The 25,408-nt window shown below is 47.9% G+C and overlaps 1 protein-coding gene and 1 long non-coding RNA gene across 2 annotated transcripts in view; one reads left to right on the plus strand and one right to left on the minus strand.

The window, feature by feature from the left end:
* LOC144163103 (neprilysin-1-like) lies at positions 1-23,626 on the plus strand. Its single transcript, XM_077693906.1, has 8 exons — positions 1-118; positions 471-522; positions 2,902-2,969; positions 5,768-5,898; positions 20,899-20,964; positions 21,990-22,094; positions 22,565-22,641; positions 23,352-23,626. The coding sequence occupies exons 1-8, from the start codon at positions 16-18 to the stop codon at positions 23,455-23,457; spliced, it is 708 nt and encodes a 235-aa protein (XP_077550032.1). The 5' UTR covers positions 1-15; the 3' UTR covers positions 23,458-23,626.
* Positions 1-25,408, minus strand: part of LOC144163104 (uncharacterized) — a 350,313-nt gene that overhangs the window by 52,809 nt on the left and 272,096 nt on the right. The gene's annotated exons all lie outside the window — the stretch shown is intronic.

Consider the following 25,408-nt stretch of genomic DNA (forward strand, 5'->3'; position numbering starts at 1 on the left):
ACGTCTCGCTGCAGCATGTTTTCTCGCACTAATTGTCGTTCCTTTTTCATTGCATTTAGTTGGTCTGAAGGCCCCGCCGTTGTAAACGCCTTCTACTACCAAGCTACAAATGAAATTGGTGAGAAACTTCATCTCTTATACAGCCCCTTTTCATCCACAACACTCGGCAACAGTAGTTTGTCATTTATGCTTGCACGGAGGCAAATTTGGAACCAGTCGAGTACAAACAGCTTGTTGAAACGAAACTTGGAAAGTAAAATAATGTTACCGTTTCATCAATTTGTTACATCCTTTTTCGTTATTTGTTCGACTGGGAGCGCAATTTATTCCATACATGCAAACGCGATTGTGCCCTGGTACTTGCTAGCACAGATATATGTATATAATTGCGCGGCCTTTTTAAGGTGCCGTTATTTTCCCACAGAACATTTGCCATCTTTGCTACCAAAAGATCGAAACTTTTTTTCCAGTGTTCCCCGCGGGAGTCCTTCAGGGTGTCTTGTACCAGTACGGTCTTCCCCGGTAAGCCTAAAAGTGGGACGTGGACGTAATTAGGGCATTTTGCACACATCTCCAACACACAGGCACAAACCGATGGCATTCAAAAATTTCAAGTAGGAAAGCCCCCTGTCATTCAAAGGTTCATTTGCCTATAATCTTCGTGCCCATCAAACAGTCAACCCTTCTGTGCTGGTTAGGAAAAAAATTCGCTCCAATCCACGCTATGAAGGTTGTTGGAAAGCAAAGCTTTAAACAACACCAACAACAATTATGATAAGCTTAGTACTTTTCGCGACAACTTATCCGCATTGTATTCACGCTTTTCGAGGCCGTCGGGTCTGGTTTCGACATGCCTTTGTTTACGTTTCATTAGGATCTGGCCGTGGGAGGTTGTATTTCAACGTGGGTATTTCTGTTGTCTATTTACAGTAAGTCCCTTCGCGAACTCACGACTGCTTACACACGGGGAGGCTGTGCACGAAACTTAGCACGTCGTGGTGTAATGGTTTGGGGTAATAGGCAGTTTTAGAATCGGTGAACACAGTGTTTGGGACCCCCAAGAAGTTAGGGGAACCCAAAGTCAACATTCTCGCGCGTGACGAATTTTAATAGCCTTTTCCAACAGTTCGCAGACGGCTTGGGGTGCTCGGATGATCGGAACTTTATGCTCGGCGTTGTGCCGCATATTTTATCGCAGCTATCGTAATAATTGCGAATGAAATCGCTCACACAACTATTCACTACCCTATCATCCGCTTTCTCGCGCGCGGAAATTTTATTTTCGTGGTAATTGCCATTTTAGCTACCAGTGATCAAGAAACGTGCCACAACCTGTGTCGATTCTCGAGCAAAGTTAGCGCAATCCTTCGTCCGCTCGTCTACTCGTGCACGGCAGTTGCTAATGCCGGGTCACTCAAGTCTCCGGGGCGGCTTAGTATAGAGAAATGTAAGCTTACCACCGCGGCAGATATTTTATCGCTGCTTTCGAAATCACCGCGTACTTTTAAGTGCGAATGCACTTCTTAAGCGAGCCTGAATCGTCCGCCGCCGTCGTCCGCATAGCAACAGCTGCGGGTGCGCGCGCTCCTCGTCTTCCCTAGCAACGGGGGGAGATGCGCATACCCACTTAGGGGGATTGGCCAAGAAGAGTTATGTTTTCATTACAATCAATCGAGCGAGGCAAAATAATGGAGCAGAAGAAAGAATTTGGTCTAGGTTAATGAGAGAGAGAGAAAAAACACGAAAGAAAAAAACAACAGAGAGAAGAATAGGAAAACTATAGTAAAAGTCAGCCTAATCGGAATGTTTTAAGTGTGAATGCACTTCTTAAGCGAGCCTGAATCGTCCGCCGCCGTCGTCCGCATAGCAACAGCTGCGGGTGCGCGGGCTCCTCGTCTTCCCTAGCAACGGGGGGAGATGGGCGCGCGCTACTCTCCTCCACCTCTCGATCACGATATCCACCGTAATCGCGCAATCAACAACCGTGCATTCGCACTAACACACTCTCCCCCTCGGGGAAGTGCGAGGGAATTTTTTTTCAACACACTAACATCTACTTTCTCGTATACGGAACTTCTTTCCTGTGATAAGAATATTTCCGAAGAGCGGCGACAAGCTTTTGCTGCCGCTGCCTGCACTGGTTCGAACCGCTTCGTGCGCGCAGGCATGGTCGGCCCGTATGCAGAGCCTTACCGCATTCAGAAAACACTTAAAGATTTCGTCATTTATCCATTTCTTGCGAACGACCCAGAAAATCTCGAAAGTCCGTTCAGCGATCGTCGCAGCCCACAACGTTTATTGGGAAAATAAGCGGGAGTTTTCGTTTGCACTGGGGTTTGGCAAATGTCTGCATACACAGCTTTGCTCAAGTTGTTTGGGGGCAGCGTACCACAATCTATTCATTGATAAAGTCCCCAGGCAATCAAATGACGCTTCACAAACCGAGAACCAACATTAACGCCCAGAATAAATCAAAAATACACTTAGAAACTGTGTATTGAACAAATTTACGAACAAGGATTCCATGAGTGACGTGAAAACAATCACAGCGTGAGCCTCTCACCGCTCGCGACCAATATATTAGTATCAACCTATATGCTAAGCCGAGGAGAAATGATGCCCCGACGACGCTGCGTTTGTTCACCTATTCGTGGTATCAAGTCTATTTTTGGTTCCCTTTACGCGGAGGTGGAAAAATTTGAGCTCCGATTGAAGAGATTTTTTTGTTTAACATTGCCCTAATACAAAACCACCAAACTGCGAGACGCTTGTTTCCTTGAAGCGACTGTTCTGTTTAATTAACCGACTTCCCTCTATCAAGATTATGGTGCAGTTTAGTGCACTTGTACAAATACAAAAAAAGATAATGAAACAAAACTGTTGCGGTGTCCGTATGTGCAGGTCTATTAACATGGGAGCCATCGGAAGGGTGGCTGGACACGAGCTTACGCACGGCTTTGACGACACAGGTAAACCACTTTATCATTACTTATCACTTGCTACAGGAACTTTAGGCACGAAAAGAACTTTAGACGCCTATAATAAGCACTGACAAGTGCCATGTAGGCATTTATAGGCGCCAAATACTCTCTTTTAGCTGTATAATGGCTCGATTCGTATTTACTTCAGCAGTGTATTTTAGGACAATATTTCGACTTGCCGTGAAAACGGTCGGCACATCGTGTGCTCTGGGAAAGTGATTTTGTTTTCTTAGTGAACATAAGCCACACAAGAGCTGCTGTTTTAAGATTTACGTGAAAGGCAGGATGATTAGAAACCAACAGAAAGGCCTGAAAGCCATGACAAACCACACCCATCTGAAATATTTGCTGCTTGAAGTTGTACCTCCTTTCATTCGATACTTCTGTGCGAAAAAAACAACGCTCATCGTCCACTGAAGGTGGGGGAGCATGCCTGGATTTCTGGACGCTCCGTGACTGGATTCCGTCGGAAATATCAGAATGTTTGGTAGTCAGGATCTCCGGCAGTTCTTTCAGGACAGGGAATCCTGGAATATTATGTCAGACAGATTTACGCAACCGGTCTTTCGGCGGTGGTGGCGGACCGGTCCTGGACCTCCTAAATCAGCTTAGCATTCTGAGTCAGAGTGACGCCCAAGCTCTGTGCTGCTGAAATGTTTTCTGCAAACAGTGTTAAATGCTCACACGTATGTGGCATGTAACTCTCATGTGTAGCGTGGTGTAAACAATTCGGGCTGCGACTCTTTCGTCGACTGAGAAGCTTCTAATACCACGGGAGTGTTTTGAAGCGAAAGTTGCACTACGCTACCACGGGCAGTCTTCGCGGGGTGACGAGATTTTCCGTTGAGAGCTAGAGGTCAAACCACAACCCCTTCCGCGAACGCCCGCTACGGACCAGCGGCCCGATGGCGGGGAGAGATAGGCTTAATCTTGGATGAAACCAGCGCGAACTTAAAGAAAAAGGTTGTGGAACGGAACACAAGGACAGCCGCTGGCCTAACAATATAGTTTGACATCAAGAACGGTGGATATAAACACTTAACACAAAACAATAAAAAACATTGCGCATGAGTGAAACAAGTTTACAAATGCCACGGTGATTAGGCAACTAGATAGCCACCGGCGACAGTCGAGGCCCACGCAGATATGCTATCTTTTTGGGATGAAGACACACGCTTGCTTGGCGGTCCCACTTGTCTCCTCTTTCTGCTATGTGGAAAGGTTCCATAATTTCGCGGGGCGTTTGTTCACGGTGCCTAAATAAAATGTCAGTACCAAGAAAATTAGGTTTACATCCGCTGCACTTTGTGCAATGTGAAGAAAGACGGGATGATGGGGGCCATTTAATGATAATTCATGCTTTCTCAAACGCACGTTGATACAACTTGTGTTGGATTTTCTTTGTCTTTGTTTAAGTTCACACCGATTTTATCTAAGATGTCTTTCAAGCTAGCCCAGCTTGCAAACCTTCCGCTTAGAGATAGGCGAGGAGGGAAGAGAGGCATGCAGGGGACGCGTGTCGCCACCTGGCGGAGCGCTCCGCATGGAGCAGCGCCCCGATGCCGGGGAGAGGTAGGCAGCAGGAGCGAGATAGGCGAGGAGGCAACGGAGACGTGCGCGGGACGCTTGTCGCCACCTGGCGGAGGAAATGAGGAGGCCGGCGCTGCAGGGATAAGCGCGCGCAACCAAGGAAGGCTAGGAGGCCACGTGCGGCGCGGATCCGCGTGCGATTAAGGAAGAAAAACATCCAGCTGTGGTCGCTTGTACAGCGGCGAGGCCTAAACAATGTGGTGAGGCGAAAAAAGATTATGGACAAACAGTGTATTCATTGCAAACATGTCTGTATGTCATCGAGAAACCACACAACGACCACCCCTTGAAAATGGGCCTAGCCAGGGCACAGAAGCTTTCGTTATCAACTATGGTTGACCAAAGCTAAACCACAGCAATTTTTGTAGCAGGATTCCGCCCTTATCTCAGTTCTTTAAGGTGTAAGAATGGACTCTGGCGGAAGAAGCACAATCGGTAGCTGCTCGTTTAGGATACAACTGCGCTTCGAAGAAAGTTGTTAATTGCAACCTATTATTCGTTGACCTTCTAAGATATTCACAACACAGATAAATCCCCCTGGATATTACAGTGAAGAAGAATATTTCTGTACAAATTACTGAGTCATTTTGTCCTGCAGAAGCAGGTGATTAGTCAAGCTGCGGGAACAACAGCATTCAGTAACTATGTACAATTTACCGATTATCAACATCAGACAGAGCCCGCGATTCTTTGGAACAAATTCTCTTATTGCTAGATTTACAAATGCTATTAAAGGTTTTCTGGCACGCCAGCGGACGGGTTTTTTAAGGCGCTAGAACGTTACTGCCAATATAGTCAAAATAGGCACTTAAAACCCCATATATTCGAAATAGGCGCTTACCGACACAAAAAAACTATTGCTTGAAATTTTCCCCTTCACACAGACTATTGCTTGAAATTCTCCCTTTGAAATAGTTCATTCTTAGATGTTAAATACACTTGATAAAGACCCAATGCAAAAATAGGCAGTTTACCTTAAGTTCCGGTCTCTCCTTATCACTTGGGTCATGTTTTTTTTCTCTGCAAATATTATTGCCGGCTCAATGCCCCATGAGCATGTATATTTTTATTTGTATATAGTTATAAGGAGATTGTTTTGAGACAAAGATGAGTTGAACGGAGAGGCCTAAATTGCGTAACATATTTTCGCCAGCAAAGGACGCAACCGTTGACCAATATTTTCTATGTTCTCGCAGGGAGTCAGTATGATGCAAAGGGTCGGCTACGGGAGTGGTGGAGCAACAGCAGTCGACAAAAGTACCGTGAGAAGTCTCAGTGCTTTGTGGAGCAATATGGAAGTATTTATGACGAGGAAGCCGGAATGAAGGTACAGTGACCACTTGCTTCCTCTTTTGAAGTAAATTTTGAAACGTTAGCGAGACGAAGAAAAAAAAATATGTCGCAGACAGGCTTGCTAGACGTCATTGCCCCCAGCTCATGCATATTGCTGCGAACTATGCATTAAGTTTGTTTGTTTGTTTGTTTTGTTTTTACCACCAGGCTGCGCCAGCCTGGGTTATCTGTGTGCCAAGTGAAGAGCGTGTTTCATTCTTTATTAAGTGAAAAGCACATTAGGGGCTGGCCTTGTCAACGTAGCTCGCTCGCTAGACCCAAGTAAAGCCCCACAGCACACAGCGTTCCGTCGTTGCGGCTGTCCTCACGGCGTCTCCCAGAGGCTTCGAAAGTCAAGTGGTTTATAGACTTGAAAGTGAACATTTCGACAGACTTCTGTCTGGTTGGGAAGTTACTGAACTGAGATTTAATTAGGCTCCAACCAATACAAAGGCAAAAAGGCAAAAACCCCACGTTTCGAAGCCGGCTCGGCTTCTTCTTCACGGGTGACAGTGGCCACCCTGCAGCTGCGTCTTATCGTCTCACATTTGCTGGCCTCGCACAAAGCCCCTCGCTGCGGCACGTAATCCGTGTGTGTACACCGAGGGGAGAGTGCCAAGCGAGCGATTAACATTCCCAGGTGTGCGTTAAATATGCCACGATTCGAGGAAAAGCCGCTTCCTCCAGTTCGTTTCCCTTTCGAGGATGGCCGTTCCGGAGAAGTCAATTTTGTGGTCGGCCACTTCACAGTAGCCCCGTGTACATGGACGCGACGGGGGCGGGGTGAGTTGAGTGGCGGGTTCAGCTTACCTCGACGCGTCCGAGTTTATATGAACCCCGTCCAAAGAATCGAGGTGAGGGGAGCGGCGGGGTTCCCGGAAAAGGGGCTACCGTATTTTCACGATTCTAACGCGCACCCTCTCTTGCTAAAAGGTAGCTTAATATTTGTGTGCTCGTTACAATCGGGCTCAAAACCGAAATAGGCTTTAAAGCGGCCAGCAGCATTCCCATGCGCAACGGACACTAAGTACCCGCAAAATCCAACTCAGTCCAATAAAAACAATCCGTCAACACCACGTGAGTGAATTTCGGCGCACTGATTCCTCAATGGCATGCCGAATACCCTGGTCAGCTGTTGCACATTTTTTTGTGCTTCTGCTTAGCCCCTAACGCTTAGAATGATGAAGGTCAAGGCACTTGAAATCGCAGGCAGCTTCAGTGTTGCGCGCTATAACTTTATTTCCAGCAGCAGCTGGATAAGCGACCTTGTGAAGCACAATTCATTATTGGCTTCCAGAGCGGCATACGCCAAATAAAATCTCCCTCTTCCAGGTACGTGGTGTCATGTCTTTTCCATCTGCGCAGTACCGTCAGTGTCACATTTTTTTTTTCGAATTTTCCTGCGCGAAGTTACCCGCGCGTTACGATTGGGGGCGCGTTAGAACCGCGCAGATACGGTATTCTTCTCCCCGCGGCCCGCCGACTCAGCCCGACGAGAGAGCTAACCCACCCCCTGCCTCCGAGTTGACTGGACTCGCCGCGACGGCTCTCTGACCCACCCCGTCCGCTTATACATGGGGGGGTCGAGTCCAAAAAACCTGTTTATTTCGACTCAACGCGCCCTCGTCGGGTCAATGTAAACGGGGCTAGTGTTGGGCGACTGCGCTGCGAACTCTATTCTGTATCCGGACGTCGTTCTTGTGTTGCCAAATCCTCTCCGGCAGGTTTTTGGTTTCACCGATGTACGAGGCGTTGCACCCCGCGCACGGGATGCGGTAGACGACCCCGGGTGCCTTCTCTATTGTCGGCCGGTCTTTGGGGCGGGGGATTAAGCGGCCTATAGTTGTCGAAGGCTTGTGGGCTATGTGAACTCGTACCCCTTTCAAAATGCGGGCCAAGGCCTCGCTTGTTCCTGGGATATACGGCACCGGCACGCGTTTCAGGGGTCCGGTGGTTGAAGTTCTTGGAGAGTTTGTCACCCTCTTCTGCTCTTTGCGGCGGGTTACGGAGCAAATGAACTTTTTCGGGTAGCCGTTTTTCTTGAGGTCCGCAAATACACGGCTTACTTCTTTCTTACGTTCTGATTCCAACGAGCTAATTGCATCAGCTCTGTTAATTAAAGCCGACACAACTGAGGCTTTGTGGTTAGCGGGGTGGGCCGAATTAAAATGAAGGTAGCGGCCGGTGTGCGTCGGCTTCCTGTGAACGGAGAACACCAGGCCCCTGCCTCCTCTTGTCACTTGGGCGTCAAGAAAGGGAATGGAGCCGTCTCGTTCACATTCAACCGTGAACTGGATGGCGGGGTGAACGGAATTTAGGCGTTTTTTCAGGCTGTCAACTGCGGAGGTCTTCACTATGCAGAAGCAGTCGTCTACATACCGGAGAAAAAGTTTAGGTTGCGGCCGGCAGGAGCTCAAAGCCTTCCCTCCCACGTATTCCATCGTCAAGTTAGCCATTGTTACAGAGATGGTGGCCCCCATTGCAGTTCCAGTTTGTTGTTTGAAAATTTGCCCATTATGCGAAAAATATGTGCTGTCCAAGCAGAACTTCAGTAGGCGGCATATCTCGTCAGCAGTGAGCGGAGTCCTTTCTTTTAGGGTTGCGTCATTTTCGAGGGCAGTTCGGGCCGCGGATACAGCCAGCGGTACAGGAACACTAGTGAACAATGACACGATGTCGAACGAGTCCAGGCTCTCGTCTTCGTCAATGCACACCTGTGACGCAAGTTGCACGAAGTGGCTGGAATTGCGTACATGAGTAGAAGTCTTTCCGTCGAGGGGGGCGAGGATGCGGTGCATGAAATTTGAAAGGGCTTGGCACGGGGATGATGTGAAGTCTATGATCGGGCGAAGGGGGGCGCCAGGTTTGTGGATCGTCGGCAAACCGTAGAAACTAGGTGCGGAGCCGTTTCGACAGATCAATCGAAGGTATAGAATTTTTTGTTCCGGGTGGTTCTTGAAAATCGCCGCGAGTAACTTGTTTGGCTGCGTCTTCGTTTGGTTTGTAGGATCCCTCTTTAACTTCGTATACGCGTTTCCATCCAAGAGAGCCGAAACCTTCCGGTCGTAGTCCTGGCGGTCTAACACCACCGTCGAGTTGCCCTTGTCGGCAGGTAGGATGACAATGCTTTCGTCTTTTCGAAATTACTGGAGTGCTCGGTTTTACTCTGCGGTCAATTTTTTCCCATTTTAAGCTGCAATTTCGATAGGAGGCCAATCGATTTGAGTCTTACTTCATCTCGGGGGTGCGGCTGTACTTGTTGAACGGCTTCCTCTACCACGGCAACGATCTTTGCAAGGGGGGGGGGGGGTGCGGGGGCTCGTAGCCACATTGTAGCTGTGTCCTTTGGCCAGAACAGAAGTTTGCTCTTCAGTGAGAGTGCGGGATGACAGGTTGGTCACAAAAACTTGATCTTGGGCAATTTGGGGCGAGGGCCTTATCGACAAACAAGAAAGTTTCTTATCTTGCGTGATCCGGTGCTTGTCCGCAGTCAATGCCGCCACGCTGTCAGCAAACTCGTCGACGGAGGCCATCAGTCCGGGGATGCGGTGCTCCAGTTGGCGCTTGGCAAAGAACAGGTCCAGTTCTTTCTTCCTGATGGCGGCGTTGCATTCGTGGAAGCGGGCACTGACGAGTCGATGTTCGGCTTTAGTGATGATATTCAGGCCTTCGGGGGTCGACACGGGCCGTTTCAGGCGCACGCTCTCAGGAACGACTTTCCTTTCTTTACAGGTGCGGTTGAAGTCAAGATGAGTTTTGAAGACGGAGATTCCTTCCTTGATGCGTAAGTAGCGCTTGACGAGCTGCATGGTGTCATGGCCAAAACCTTGGCTGATAGACTTGAAAGCGAACATTTCGACAGACTTCTGTCTTTTTGAGAAGTTACTGAACTGAGATTTAATTAGGCTCCAACCAATACAAAGGCAAAAAGGCAAAAACCCGAGCTCACACACAGGGATTACGTGCCGCAGCGAGGGGCTTTGTGCGAGGCCAGCAAATGTGAGACTATAAGACGCAGCTGCAGCGTGACCACTGTCACCCCTGAAGAAGAAGCCGAGCCGGCTTCGAAACGTCGGGTTTTTGCCTTTTTGCCTTTGTATTGGTTGGAGCCTAATTAAATCTCAGTGCAGTAACTTCCCAACCAGACAGAAGTCTGTCGAAATGTTCAATTTCGAGTCTATCAGCCAAGGCTTTGGCCATGACACCATGCAGCTCGTCAAGCGCTACTTACGCATCAAGGAAGGAATCTCCGTCTTCAAAACTCATCTTGACTTCAACCGCACCTGTAAAGAAAGGAAAGTCGTTCCTGTGAGCGTGCGCCTGAAACGGCCCGTGTCGACCCCCGAAGGCCTGATTATCATCACTAAAGCCGAACATCGACTCGTCAATGCCCGCCTCCACGAATGCAACGCCGCCATCAGGAAGAACGAGCTGCACCTGTTCTTTGCCAAGCGCCCACTGGAGCACCGCATCCCCGGACTGATGGCCTCCGTCGGCGAGTTTGCTGACAGCGTGGCGGCATCGACTGCGGACAAGCACCGGATCACGCAAGATAAGAAACTTTCTTGTTTGTCGATAAGGCCCTCGCCCCAAATTGCCCAAGATCAAGGTTTCGTGACCAACCTGTCATCCCGCACTCTCACTCAAGAGCAAACTTCTGTTCTGGCCAAAAGACACAGCTACAATGTGGCTACGAGCCCCCCCCCCCTTGCAAAGATCGTTGCCGTGGTAGAGGAAGCCGTTCAACAAGTACAGCCGCACGCCCGAGATGAAATAAGACTCAAATCGATTGGCCTCCTATCGAAATTGCCGCTTAAAATTGGAAAAATTTGACCGCAGAGGAAAACCGAGCACTCCAGGAACTTCGAAAAGACGAAAGCATTGTCATCCTACCTGCCGACAAGGGCAACTCGACGGTGGTGTTAGACCGCCAGGACTACGACCGGAAGGTTTCGGCTCTCTTGGATGGAAACGCGTATACGATGTTAAAGAGGGATCCTACAAACCAAACGCAGACGCAGCAGAACAAGTTACTCGCGGCGATTTTCAAGAACCACCCGAAACAAAAAATTCTACACCTTCGATAGATCTGTCGAAACGGCTCCGCACCTAGTTTCTACGGATTACCGAAGATCCACAAACCTGGCGTCCCCTTTCGCCCGATCGTAGACTTCACATCATCCCCGTGCCGAGTCCTTTCAAATTTCCTGCACCGCATCCTCGCCCCCCTCGCCGGGAAGACGGCGACTTATGTACGCAACTCCAGCCGCTTCGTGCAACTTGCGTCACAGGTGTGCATTGATGAAGACGAGAGCCTGGTCTCGTTCGACGTCGTGTCATTGTTCACTAGTGTTCCTGTACCGCTGGCTGTATCCGCGGCCCGAACTTCCCTCGAAAATGACGCAACCCTAAAAGAAAGGACGCCGCTCACTGCTGACGAGATATGCCGCCTACTGGAGTTCTGCTTGGACAGCACATATTTTTCGCATAATGGGCAAATTTTCAAACAACAAACTGGAACCGCAATGGGGGCCGCCATCTCTGTAACAATGGCTAACTTGACGATGGAACACGTGGAAGGGAAGGCTTTGTGCTCCATCCGGCCGCGACCTAAACTTTTTCTTCGGTATATCGACGACTGCTTCTGCGTAGTGAAGACCTCCGCAGTTGACAGCCTGAAAAAACGCCTAAATTCCGTTCACCCCGCCATCCAGTTCACGGTTGAATGTGAACGAGACGGCTCCATTCCCTTTCTTGACGCCCAAGTGACAAGAGGAGGCAGGGGCCTGGTGTTCTCCGTTCACAGGAAGCCGACGCACACCGGCCGCTACCTTCATTTTAATTCGGCCCACCCCGCTAACCACAAAGCCTCAGTTGTGTCGTCTTTAATTAACAGAGCTGATGCAATTTGCTCGTCGGAATCAGAACGTAAGAAAGAAGTAAGCCGTGTATTTGCGGACCTCAAGAAAAACGGCTACCCGAAAAAGTTCATTCACTCCGTAACCCGCCGCGAAGAGCAGAAGAGGGTGACAAACTCTCCAAGAACTTCAACCGCCGGACCCCTGAAACGCGTGCCGGTGCCGTATATCCCAGAAACAAGGGAGGCCTTGGCCCGCATTTTCAAAGGGGTACGAGTACACATAGCCCACAAGCCTTCGACAACTACAGGCCACTTAATCCCCCGCCCCAAAGACCGGCCGACAATAGAGAAGGCACCCGGGGTCGTCTACCGCATTCCGTGCGCGGGGTGCAACGCCTCCTATATCGATCGGTGAAACCAAAAACCTGCCAGAAAGGATTAGGTAACACAAGAACGACGTCCGGAAACAGAATAGAGTACGCAGCGCAGTCGCCGAACACTGTGAAGTGGCCGACCACAAAATTGACTTCTCCGGAACGGCCATCCTCGAAAGGGAAACGAACTGGAGGAAGCGGCTTTTCCTCGAATCGTGGCGTATTCAACGAACACCTTGGAATGTTAATTGCTCGCTTGGCACTCTCCCCTCGGTGTACACACACGTATTACGTACCGCAGCGAGGGGCTTTGTGCGAGGCCAGCAAATGTGAGACTATAAGACGCAGCTGCAGCGTGGCCACTGTCACCCGTGAAGAAGAAGCCGAGCCGGCTTCGAAACGTCGGGTTTTTGCCTTTTTGCCTTTGTGTTGGTTGGAGCCTAATTAACTCTCAGTTCAAGTGGTTAATGTACTCATAAGCGTTCGAAACTCGTGAACCGCTGGCGCTTGTCATACATCTCCCCGTTGTTTAGCGCAAAGAAAACTGCAGGTACATTCGAGGCAAGATAATCGTCATTAAGCGGCAGTTTGAGCGTTCTTTAATTAAAAACACTGGTTGGGTTGGTTTTTGCGATAATAAGCGAAAAAAAGTGGCGGTGCAGCGCCGGCAGAGAGAGAGGGAGAAAGACTTTATCATTAGGGAGGAAAAGCAAGCACCGAAAGAACAGAACTCCCGCTGGCACAGTTTCAGGCAGGGGCGCGCGAGCACTGCGAAGGCGGGAAATTTGAATTCGCATTGGGTGGTAGCAGTGAGCGGATAACGGCGCTACAGCCCATTATGGCGAATCGCTGCTCTGAACTTCCAACAGCTTTCACAATGAGTGGAACGGCTTTAATTTTTTATGCCACCCGTGTTATCTCTTTTCATAGGGGGGTATTTGGAATTAACGCCAACATCCTAGAATACCCTTTTTTTTCTCTACAGTGTTCTGTATGTAATTTGACGGTTCGAGAAACACTCGCGCCCAGAGATAAATGCCCGCAGAGCAGAAGCCGCGGGTTTCGATGCGCCGATACTTCTTACCAGTCGCCGAGCCGCCGTAGCAATGGTGACTTCGCACGTGGAAGGTCGCCTAGCCCACGCAGGCGAATCTAGAGGCAGCAACTTCTGGAGGTAAAGTTGCTACGGAAAAACGAAAACCTTTTAACGACGCAACGATTCACCGTTGACGACATGCCCTCAGCCCGACGACCCGATCGAACTCTGACATGACCCCCGCAATAACGACAGCCACACGGTGCGACGCGTACCCGACATGACTCACTACGCAAAGACCGCCGCCTTTCAAAGGAGGACTGAACAAGAAGTCACGAAGTCCTTCATAAACAAAGCTGTACTGCGGCATGGAGCCCCCGAAGTCCTAATCACGGACCGCCGAATGGCCTTTACTGCGGATCGTATGCACGGAATCTTGCGCTACAACAACACGGAACCCCGAAGAACCCCGGCAAATGGACTAGCGAATGGACTAACGGAACTTTAAAAAAAGACAATCGCGTATATGCTGTCAATGTACGTTAGCGTTGAACATAAGACTTGGGACGAAGTCCTTCCGTATGTCACGTTTGCGTACAACACGCGGCTATCCAGGAAACTACGCAGGTGACACCGTTCGAGCTTGTCTGTGGGAGACGGCCTACCAAGATGCTTGACGCCATGTTTCCGCTCGTAGAAGGCGACGACCTCATTACCGACGTCCAAGGATACCTTCAGCGTGCGGAATAGGCCCGCCAGCTCACTCGAGTTCGTACAATGGACCAGCAGCTGGTGGATGCCGGACGCTACAACCTCCGACGCCGAGACTCCAAGTACCGCCCAGGGGACCGTGTGGCGGTTTGGACCCCCATCCGACAACATAAACACAGTGAGAAGCTTCTGCAACGGTATTTCGGACGCAACCGGATTCTGCGACGTGTTGGCCAACTTACCTACGATGTGATCCCCGACGGTGATTCCGGGACATCATGACGACGCACGCAGCCCGAAGTCGTCCGCGTGGTTCGCCTAAAACCTTACTCCTCAAGATGACCGATTTTTGTAAAGCAAAGCTTTACTACCATTATTTTCAGCGGTTTCGCGGAGGATGCGGAAGTTAACGTTTTGACCGCTGACACACCACCGGCGACACACCCCTCGAAGTGCATCGCGTGATTAGCCGGGCCCAATTTCGGCGCGGCGCACAAGGCCTCGTTTTCAGCGATTCTGCCGGTAGCTGTGGTACCGCTGTGGTAGCGGCCGATCAACTGATCGGTAGCCGACCACACTTGCAGCCTCCCACGCATGCGCCGCTGGTTCGTCTCGGGTTAACGTGAAGGAACGGCGCGTTCGCCGTGAATGAACACCACGATCGCCGCATTCACCCCGGCGAATGCCGCGTTCGCCGGGCCTGCTTCTGTGAGCGTTGCACGGGGCCGAACGGCTTTGGGCCGTGGTCGGCAATGCAGCTACATCAAAGGTCAACCAAGCGACACCAAGACTCAACCAGTCAAGGCCAAGCTATTGCCTTGCATATCTAACGTTAGTGGAGCTAAGCCGCAGCCATTTTTTTTTGTTTGATTTGACTGTCATTTTATTTTAGCATCGGGTCGATGCACTTTTAGAGGAGGGGGAGTGGTGCCGCGAACTAGTCATTGAGTTTGTTTATATATATTTTGTTTTCTGCGCAGGGCTGCGTTATCTGTGTGCCAAGTAAAGCCCGTGTTGCACTCTTTATTTCTATTCCGCACGTATTATCACTTTTGAGAGGGACAGCGTTTCGAGCTAACGTCAACAGCGTAGAATAATCTTTGCTCTGCAGTGTTGTGGATGTAGTTCGACAGTTGGAGAAACACTTGTGCCCAAATATAATTGCCCGCAGAGCAGACGCCCTGGCATTCGATTCGCCGACACTCGCCTGCGCACGTCACTTTGGTGACGGTTGCTTCACCGCCTTTGCGTTCTTCGAGTTTTTATGGCAGCACAAGTTTGCTCCACTAAACTTGCTTTTCCTTCAAGCCAACTGCGTCGTCTTTGGCTACGTGACAATATCCCGACATGGTTAAAAAGCGCGACAAGGCAGGAACACGAGAGAGGAGGCTTACACCGCATCCTCTTTCGTTAAATCACCAAATGGCGAAACTGTCTTTGTTGAATAGGCATGCATATCCACTGCGAGAGAAATGTCTATCCCCCATAGACGTCCATACACTCCTTCCCCACGAATGGTCGATTTCAAGTCTCAATCGAGCTTATGGCTTTGCCCTGCGTCTGCTGTTGCGTATCTGGAGCAATTGTCGGTTACAAGTTTGGTCCTCTGGTAATCGGTTCTCCTTATTACAAACCCGGCTCATGTACCCTTCCTTCTCGGCTTGAACTGCAATGCCGTCCACCCTGGCTTGCTCATTAATCGAACAAGTTACTTTGGTAGCTATTTTTAAGCGCTTCTTCTACCGCCATTCCTTTGTTGGTTATTAGCCTTGCCTACGCTGCCTTTGAATGTATTTAGTGAGGCTCCAAGTTTCTGCCTCAAGCGCAATCAGAGGCGGTACGCATTGGTTGTACGGTACTTTGGGGCGGGGTGAAAACCGCACACCACAAAAGGGTACGCGACTAAAGAGCATGCCCAGAAAGAGCATGCGACAGAAGGGTTGGCGAAAAAGAGCACTTAAACAGAGCATGCTAAGATGGAGCACGCGACAAAAGGGTGTGCAACAATAGGGCATGCGAAAAAAGAGCATGCAAAGAAAGAGCATGCAACAAAAGGGTTCCGATAATAGGGCTTGCGAAAAACGAGCATGCAAAGAAAGAACATGCGTCAAAAGGGTTTGCAACAAAGGAGCATGCGAAAAAAGAGCATGCAAGGAAAGAGCCTCCGAAGAAGAGCATGCACCAAAAGTGTGTAAGACAAAAGGGTGTGCGACCAAAGAGCATTTGCAAAAAGAGCAAAGACACAAACCTGCACAGTGACAAAAGGGCACGATTTTATTGAACGTCTAAATCGGCCACTATTTATATTCCTAGCAAGTATACAAACATTAAAAAGTGCGGAAAATGTTCCGTTACTCCTTCTCCGGAAAAAAAATGTTCCCATATCTTTTCGGTAGCAGACGTAGCTTGCTGTTCATTACTTGAGCGTGCTTGCCTATTACTCCCCAACCCGTTCTACTAATTCGCGGTTTTTTTTTCTGAATCGAGAACAGAAATGACAGCTTCTCAAAGATAGTTAAAGGTCATCCGCCTGCTTAACAATGTCATTCCCTAGGTTAAAGGTGAGACTTCCTGCATGTTACTATCACATTACTTTTTACTTTTTAAAATTTAACTTTAACCTTTCTGAACCATTCTTCGCAGGTGTTCACAAGACTCACGGAACATGACGATGTACATTTCAAATAGCTCGCATGTCAGTGGAGGTTACTGTATCCCTGACTTACCCCAATCAAGGTTTCCAAATACAGTGGGAACCCGATTTGTCCCAGATTATACGAGGTTTTACGACGAACTAATCGAGTCCCAGTGAAGTTCCCGTAGAAATATAGATTTAAAGCCTTGACTTATACGATGCGTTTTTTATCCCTAAACCGCCTTAAGCCCGTTCTACATGTTGTGATTTTCCCAGCAAATTCGCAGATGCGGCGCCGCTAGTGCGACAGAATGAGCTTTTTTCGTTGCTGTGACAAGGATCCCAAATGTTTGGAACGGCCAAGCATGCCCCGCGAACGCCGCTTGTGCCGGCCCTGAGAGGGGCCGGCCCTGCGGCCATACCAACACAGCTGGGTCAACGTCCCTGCATCTGCATCGCCGTCTGCACGCTTATAAACCAGATGGCGTTGTTTGTGTAAGCGTGGCATAGCGTGGGTGCACCAAAGCAACCGAACGTGCGTTACAGCACGATATCGCGCGCCGTTTCCAACGAATGCGTAATCGGTGCCCGCGCAAGTGGCGGGCACCACTGCAGGGAAGAACTACAGAAGAACCCAGAAAGAACAGTCCGTAGTTTACCGAGGTAATATATGCAAGTTTTGTTAGTGGGGGACTTAATTTGGTCTGCAAATAATGTGCCTCTGAAATGCGAAAATTGGCCCATACGCAGGCCATCTAGAAGATATTTCCAGGCCTTGCGAACTTCGCAAGAGCAAATGTTCGTTCCGCCGGATTCGCAGACGAAAAACGCACCATATAGACGGTATTCGTTGAAAAGTTTAGCGGTCACTTTCTTCGCTTGGCAACGCTGGAAACTGCCACAGACATAGCCGATGCGCCACGGGCACGGCGCGACTTGGGCCACTGCGGCCGCACGCCGAAGAAAAAAAAAACACCGGCCTGCGTCATCTGCTCCGTTCTAATCCGATTCTAAACGGTGGCGTCAACAGAGATGCTATTAACCGCACACACATTGAACTCGAGGCAATACTTTGCGTTCGGAAAAGTTTGTAACGTGAAACACAGTCATGTGTTTCACAGTCGTGCTTAGCATGGACAAGTACCGCCATCCCGCGGAGCCCGACGTAACGAGTGACGGCGCACTCGCACGGTTGCATGATGGAGAAGAGGGGTGCCTGATCTGGGGGCCGTGCGCACAACGTCACCTAGCAACAGACGCTTGGCCAGAGATATGGCGGCGCACTCCTATGGTTTCCTGTATGCATTCCACGCAATTGAATACCGGCTATAGAATGGGCTTATCCGACGACTTCCACGGAGCGTGCGGCCGTCCGGCAGACGAAATAAAAGGGCTGCGGGCCTGTTTCGTGAAACTTGAGTTCGATCACTCGGTTCTCTCCGGCACAGCGTTCTTCTCCATCTCATGTTTCGTTTCTCTCCCGTCAAGCAGCCACCCGTCCCCGGCAAAGACGCTTTCCTCCTTGCCACGTTGTCTTCTCTTGTTGCGTAGTGGTCGCGGAGGCAGTTTTCAGGTGTTCATTTCCCCCAATAAGCAGTGAAACTCCAACGAGGTTACGCTGACAGCCTTGGCATCCACATGTGCTTGCCCTGACCGTGCGCGCCATGATTTTCACTGGCTGGAGGGAATCGTGGCAGTGGACTACAGTACAGGGTTCGTTTTAATACAGTGTGATAGGCACCTGCACTGCATTATTCTTTTCGCATTTACTTTTAGCAGTGATTTAGGTTTCCCAGCCGTGCAAATAATTACTTTTTAGTTTTCATTGAAGTTCTTGCATTTCTGTCGCAGAAACTGCACTTATAAGCGTGATGGCTGTTCGCGTTTCACGACGCCCGAATTTCACCACGCTCTTTCATGGTCCCGACAACGACGTTTATTCGTGGTTTTACTGTATCCTTTATAGACAAATTATGAACCATTTTTGAGAGATGAGGTCCCTTTATCTGGCGCTTTTACTAATAAGAAACTTGATGATGGTGGTTGAATTTTAATGGTGCAAGGTGAACTATGGCAAAAACCGGCAAAACAGACGGTTAGCTAGCGAAGTTAAAAAGTGAACACCAAAATTGATCAGCAACAGAGTAAAAACAGATACAGACAACGAAGATTCCCGGTGTATAGGGCCAGGTTATAGTTATGCGTGATACGAAATGAGATTTAGAAATTTAACTTCTGATAAATAATTAAGAACGCGTTTGATGTGGTGGTGGTGGTGGTGGTTGTTGTGTGGGATCAGGCGGGGTTAGCATGGCTGTATATGCCGGCACTTCCTCCGCCTAAGCTCCTCCTAATTAGTCTATGTTAGGGTCCTTTCACTACGAGTTCGCCAGTTCCCGTCTCTGAAGAAAGCCTAGTAGAAGGCGCGACACCTCTCTGCGCAGCAGACAATGACCCCTTGGGAAGACTATGCGGTCGAGGATGTTGTGTGGGGCTTTGACAGAAAACATTGCTCATCACCTAAAAAGGCGATGGGTGGAGTGGGATTTGTTGTGTGTAGATTTCTGGGAAGTGTATGCGTCGAGTGGTGTGAAGTGCCTTGCATGTGATTAGCCCATGCACTACGGATAGGCCCTCTCCACACATGCCGCACAGTAGTCTCGAAAACCCAGTAAGCAAGTGTGAATGTGTTACGTAAGTGTGGCCTATCCGTAGCCTAGCGAAGCCTACTTCCGTGTGTCTGTCTTGCTTCCTGTTATGTATCTACCTAAGTGTGGCTTTATAGTGCACAGTTTGTCCTCTGTGTGTCCCATGTTTGCTGCCAAGATCTACGCAAGGCTGTTCGTAACAGTAGCTTTAGGTCGAGGTAGCGAACACACGGTACATCTACGCTGCTGCAGAGAGCAGCCACAGGGGCACTCTGGTCAGAGGTTTCGTTCTTAAGAATGAAACTGTCACCAGGGACCCAGCAAACAATTATTTTTAGTTTTGAGTGATCAGCACATGTTATAGCTTTGATTATATGATTGAGGACAATGTTTTTTGTTGGTTTCAAGCAATGTAAGGCTGTTACCACACTCAGTGAGGCTGTAAAGATAATGAAGTGTTCTGTTCTTGTTTGTGTAATATGTTCTACTGCTAATAAGGTACCATGTGCTTCTGCCGTGAAAATGCGGCTATTTCTGTGTAATGTCTTCGTACTGGAAAAGTTGGGTCCATGTGCAGCACATGCGACGGCTGAATTAGACTTCGCAGGATCGGTGTAGAAGGAGGTGTGTGGGTATTTATGTTGTAACTGTTGGGAGTGCTGTGGTAGAAGTTTTCTAAGAAACGTATCCTTCTTTTCACCAAGTGCGGAGTAGGGATTCGCCAGAGGGGCTGTGGTTCGTTCTCCGCTTTTTGCAACCACCCCTCATGCCTTTTCTCTCCCTGTCTCACTCCACTTCTGATGAATTGAACAGACGTTTGTTCAATGCAATTCGTTTTTCCCGCCTTCGCAGTGCTCGCGCGCGTTCTCCAGGGTCAGCTCGAATCCTTTTCTTTATCTTTTGTTTCTTGTTTCTGTCTGGAACAGCACAAGCGGGAGCTGTGTTGTTTTTACGCTTGATTTAATGTCGCCCGTGATGCAGACTTTGTGCGCCATTTTGATCGCGTTGTTTTTTTCTTCTGAGGCCACATTTTTTCACTTACAATAGTGAAAACCAACCGAACCAGCATTTATAATTAACGAACACGGGGACTGGTGGGTAAATATTACAAATGTTTCGCCTCAAATATACATAAAATTTTCTTTGGGCTAAATAATGAGACCAGGTATGACCAGTGCCAGCGGCTGCAGGAGTTTCGAGCGGTTCTGCCTATATAAACCTTCTTTTGGCCCGATGGCTGAATCGGGGGACAAGCGGTTATTTTTTCAAAGCGTCTGTTAGAGTGCGTGACGGCGCGACTCTGTTCGGGTGCGTGACACCACGTGATAATGTGGCCGCGGTGATCCGCACTTAAAATCTCATGAAAATTGGTTTGATATTGAAGACATGAACGTGACCCATTGTTGAGTAACATTCCTTAAACCCAACTTGTTCTCCCGGAATCTACCTTACGACCAGCAAAACTTGTTTCAGAGGGATTTGCTTCTTGACTTCAGTTAAAGTTATCTACACTCCCTCCCATTTGAATAAGCATTCATTGAGTCCCCTTTTAAATAGCATAATCCTCACTGTGGGAAAACGAATGTGGAAGAACAGGTGTCCGGGCAAAATTGGTGAACCTATTGGACCCGTCAGTGTGCACTTTGTGAAACGCCTTGTTCCTTTATTCTTGAACCTTTTCTTGACTACGTATTTCAAACAGCACTGGTTATATGTTTAGTTTTCTCGCAGCTCAATGGGAAAAATACACTTGGAGAAAACATAGCTGACAATGGCGGCCTCCGAACTGCGTTCAGGGTAAGACCTTCCCTCCTTCAGTGCGGCTTTTGCTGCTATGACGTCGTTGGCCATTTTGTAGAGAAAACATCAGCTTGCGTCGTTTTTAAACTAGTGCAGGACGCCGCAAAAAGCTCAGTCTGTCACACCGGGGGAAGGCACTCACAATGTGCCAGTCTTAATATTCAATAATAATGGCGACCATGGAGTCTTTAAAAACTGCCCCTTTTCAAGGAAAGCCAGAGCATACGGAAAGCGAACGCTTTTTTATATGCAAGTCTGACTCCATAAAAATATCAAGTATTCAAAAGTTCTGTTACAAGTTAGTTTTAATACACACGTAACTACAAGTACCATTCAAAGTTATCCAATAACAATTGACCCATCCTTGTGAATTACTGAGCATCGCATCTCTCTGCTTTGCGCACTTGAGGATGCGTTTTATGCGTTCACTTTGTTCCGACTTCGAAAGCCCGCACTTCAGCGCATCTCACATGCCTCTATCGAGCCGCATCTGTGCACTACGCTAAACATGCTTCGCATTCCTCCCGTCTTAGTCATCTCATTTCTTGTTTTAGCGGTCGCTGCTTTCGATGCTCGAATATCTCGGCTTTCCCGCCATCATTTAAATCCCTTCTCTTTGCCGCCCCCTCGCTACGCACTCCATCTTACAACGCGCACAAGCTGTGACAGAAGGCGCTGTGCGAAGGGTGCGTCCGCCACCTCCACAACTTGACTTCCACCTAGCGATGAGGTCGGCAGCGATGCGAACGCAGCGCCACCACATCCAGTGCCGCCGCTGGCTGAACTGACGTCACCTCTTGTCGCAAGCGCTCTTACGTTTCCTCTCCTTCTGTCGCTCTGTACCCGCTAATCGAAAGCGCAAATTGTTGCCGCCGTGCCCCATCTGTTGCCCACACAACAAAACTAACTGCATGTATAAAATGGAGCACCTTGGTTGACGTGAACCCGCAAAAAATCAACAGCCACGAAACAAAAGTTCCATTTACATTGAAACCTATATTCGCGTCTGCTTTGTTCGACAGGCGTATAAAAACATTATAAAAGAAAAAGGTGAAGGGAAGGACACCCGATTGAAAGGACTGGAGGAGCTGTCCGGAGAAAAGCTCTTTTTTATATCCTTCGGTATGGTGAGTATCCTTTATCATATGTCCAAACCATCAAAAACTGATTGAGTTCGCAGCTCGCATAAGGTGTGTTTGTAAATCATGTGACGCGAATCTCTAATTAAACGTTGTTGATTCAGAAACTAAGAATGATTTCTGCACGTTACAAACCCTTTCCCTGCGCGCAGTGTGTACGCGCGTTGTTAGTATGGCGCGATAATTTTAGCGTGATTTGATTCATTGATTGCGGGGCTTAACGGGCCGACACTTCACAGGCGATGAGGCAAGCCGTAGTGGAGGCCTCAGGGTTAATTTTGACCACCTGGGCCGAAGTCTCGATCACACGGGCGTTTTTGCTTTTCGCCTCCATCAGAAGAGTGGCCACTGCCGCCAGGAATCGAACCCGCATCCTCATGCAAATGTTTTTCTTTTTAACCTGTGTCTCACAAAGCTAAGGTGAATAAAACTTGCCGATATGCCATCTTTGCCTGCAGGTACGGTGCTATTTAATGCGTCCGGAATATAAAAAGTCAATAATTCAGTACGACAACCACCTCCCCGACGAATACAGGTAAGATATGAGTTACGTTACTTTTTGAGGTAAAATGGAAATCTGGAAATTCAAGAGGTATTTTGTATCTAAACCAACTTGTCAAAATAATATCAGTCATACAGATTTTCTTAATACGTTCTAAAATTCTCACGTGAAGGTACCTCTTTCGCACGATAACTTGAATAAATAGAAAAACGTCGTCCAGCGCAACCGCTTTCATGAAGTTCTTCCTATCATCAAGCGGAAGGATTAAGCTCAAGCTACATACAAATTGTAGGCGACTAAAAGCGTACGCCATGAGAGCAAAATTGTCATGAAATAACACAAGTTTCTTATGGCTGTAAAGAACACCCCGGGCCTCTCCATTTACCCATTTGTTTGTACTGCTCCACAATTTGACTCAAGATACCACATCTCATTCAGGACTAAGTTTAAGCAGCTGTTCTGTGCATGTTTTCAGAAAAGTTGTTTTGGGTGACAAAATAAACTTCGGCGCCAAAGTTTCAAATAAAATAATTTTGTTCGTTTTTTGCGTCTGGTCGCCGAAGTCATTTATTGTATTTACGCAAAAGTCGGCAGTTATTGCATTTTCGAGAAAGCACCGCACACCTGTTGTTCCTTTGACTGAATATTTGGCGGAATTATCAAATTTCATAACCATAAAAGTGATAGTGCCCTAGTTGCTCGAGCCGCTGTTACACTCCGTCATTTTTGTTTTCATTTTTCAGGGCCAATATACCGTTGAGGAACCTGGCTGAGTTCTCAGAAGTGTTTAACTGCCCAGCCCATTCCAGAATGAATCCGGATCGCAACAAAACATGTGTTTTATGGTGACTTCGCTAAAAAAAAAAAACGGGGATGGCTGGCGCTATCCTGTACGGGAGCTTTCAACGGTAGCTTTTATTTTAGAATAAAATAACCCTAATATTCTAAAATAACCCCTGAAGAAGAAAGGTTCTCCTTTCGCAACCTTTGGGAACAATAAAACCCTTGTTCAGTGTTTTCCAAGTGTCTGCACCCAAGTTTTGACCTATTGCTACGGTAGTCCGGAACTTCTTACCTGCTATATATATATATATATATATATATATATATATATATATATATATATATATATATATATATATATATATATATATATATATATATATATATATATATATATATATATATATATATATATATCCAGAATAAGGGTTGGCTGTCAAGAAAACCTCGGAAAGCAAAGGGGGGAATACGGTAGGTCATAGAAACAGATGAAGAATTTTTGTGTCACACCAGACCGGTATTCTGGAGGTCGTGGGTTCGGATCCCACCCGGCGGGCATTTTTTCACCACTTTCTTACTGACTCAAAAAATTCTTCATCTGTTGCTATGACCTACCGCATTCCCCCCTTTGCTTTCCGAGGTTTTCTTGACTACCTACCCTTATTCTGCCTTAATTCACAGAGCCCCTCATTTCCCATTTCTTATTCGCTGCATAAATATATATATATATATATATATATATATATATATATATATATATATATATATATATATATAACAGTGCAGGGCTTGGCAGCTGAATAGTATATTAAATTAGAGTCAGCACGAAAAACATAACAATATTTAATACGACGTTTCGGCTGGGAACCAGCCTTTTTCAAGTGAAGTACATAGGTCGAATACAGGGTATATGTAGGCTCGCAAGGAGCGCTGTGAGCACGTGGACATATTATTTCAAAAGTGTACAAGAAGGAAGTACAGCAAGAAACAAGTGGAAAGAAACGTACTGCACGACTGGGCGCGCAGGTAATCCATCTCAATATACAACGCGGCGAAAAGCAAAAGCGAGGCACTTAGGAAGCGTGTTTCCTTCAGCCACCGCCCACCCACGCACAGCGATATTAAGAAAAGTAAACAAATAAGGAAGGGGTACTGGGAATCTTACTCCAAAGGAGCGGAAAGAACCTGCCGCATAAGGCGGAAGCGTAGAATCGACAATTAGTCATCCAGACACTGGGGAACGCAAAATGGCAGAAGCCGACGTTGAATTTCAAGAATGCAGGCGGGAGGATTAGCGAGGGGGCCGCGTCCTCAAAGGAAAGTGCCGCCGCTTCGGGAGGAGACCAGATAATAGCCACAAATGGCTTATCCGCTGCCCGCGTCCCGGGCACAAGGCAGACAATGACGACTCCTCGAAGGGCGCCGACGGCGGACAGAGCTGTGCGTCAGCCACCCAAGAAGAGCGCATGCTGTGGGAGGATTTTGAGAAATGACACACAAGGCAGGAAATAAACAAAGAAACAGCACACAGAAAAAAGCAGTTGAACGAGCCCCCGGCTCATGACATGAAATGGATAGATACAACAAATTGTCAGCTTACATTTGATATTTTTGCAAGTAAGTATATATATATATATATATATATATATATATATATATATATATATATAGATATATATATATATATATATATATATATATATATATATATATACAGTCGAACACGGATATATCGAACTCCAAGGGGATCGCGAAATAGTTCGATATATGAAAAATTCGATAAAAAGAATATGGGCTCTGAGACCTCACCTATGGCGGACGATCACTTACCGATGGGCGCATTCATGAATGACAACTAATTCCACACTCACGACGCAACAGGACGCTTTATTTCCGAGGGAAAAAAATCGCTGATCTTGGCCTGCTTCTTCGTCCTGGAAATGAAATTAAAGACGCTGATCCCGATTTTCTCGAGCCTGTCCAGGTGCGACAGCCCAGTGCCTTCCATGTCGTCGCA

The sequence above is a fragment of the Haemaphysalis longicornis genome, unplaced genomic scaffold (genome assembly GCF_048455015.1).
Source record: "Haemaphysalis longicornis isolate Haplotype H1 unplaced genomic scaffold, Haemaphysalis longicornis Haplotype H1 scaffold_12, whole genome shotgun sequence".
Classification (NCBI taxonomy): domain Eukaryota; kingdom Metazoa; phylum Arthropoda; class Arachnida; order Ixodida; family Ixodidae; genus Haemaphysalis; species Haemaphysalis longicornis.

Coding starts and splice junctions, on each gene's coding strand:
- LOC144163103 (XM_077693906.1), top strand. CDS start 16: ATGTTTTCTCGCACTAATTGTCGTTCCTTTTTCATTGCATTTAGTTGG. Junction 5,899..20,898: donor ACGAGGAAGCCGGAATGAAG/GTACAGTGACCA, acceptor GTTTTCTCGCAG/CTCAATGGGAAAAATACACT. Junction 20,965..21,989: donor GCCTCCGAACTGCGTTCAGG/GTAAGACCTTCC, acceptor TTTGTTCGACAG/GCGTATAAAAACATTATAAA.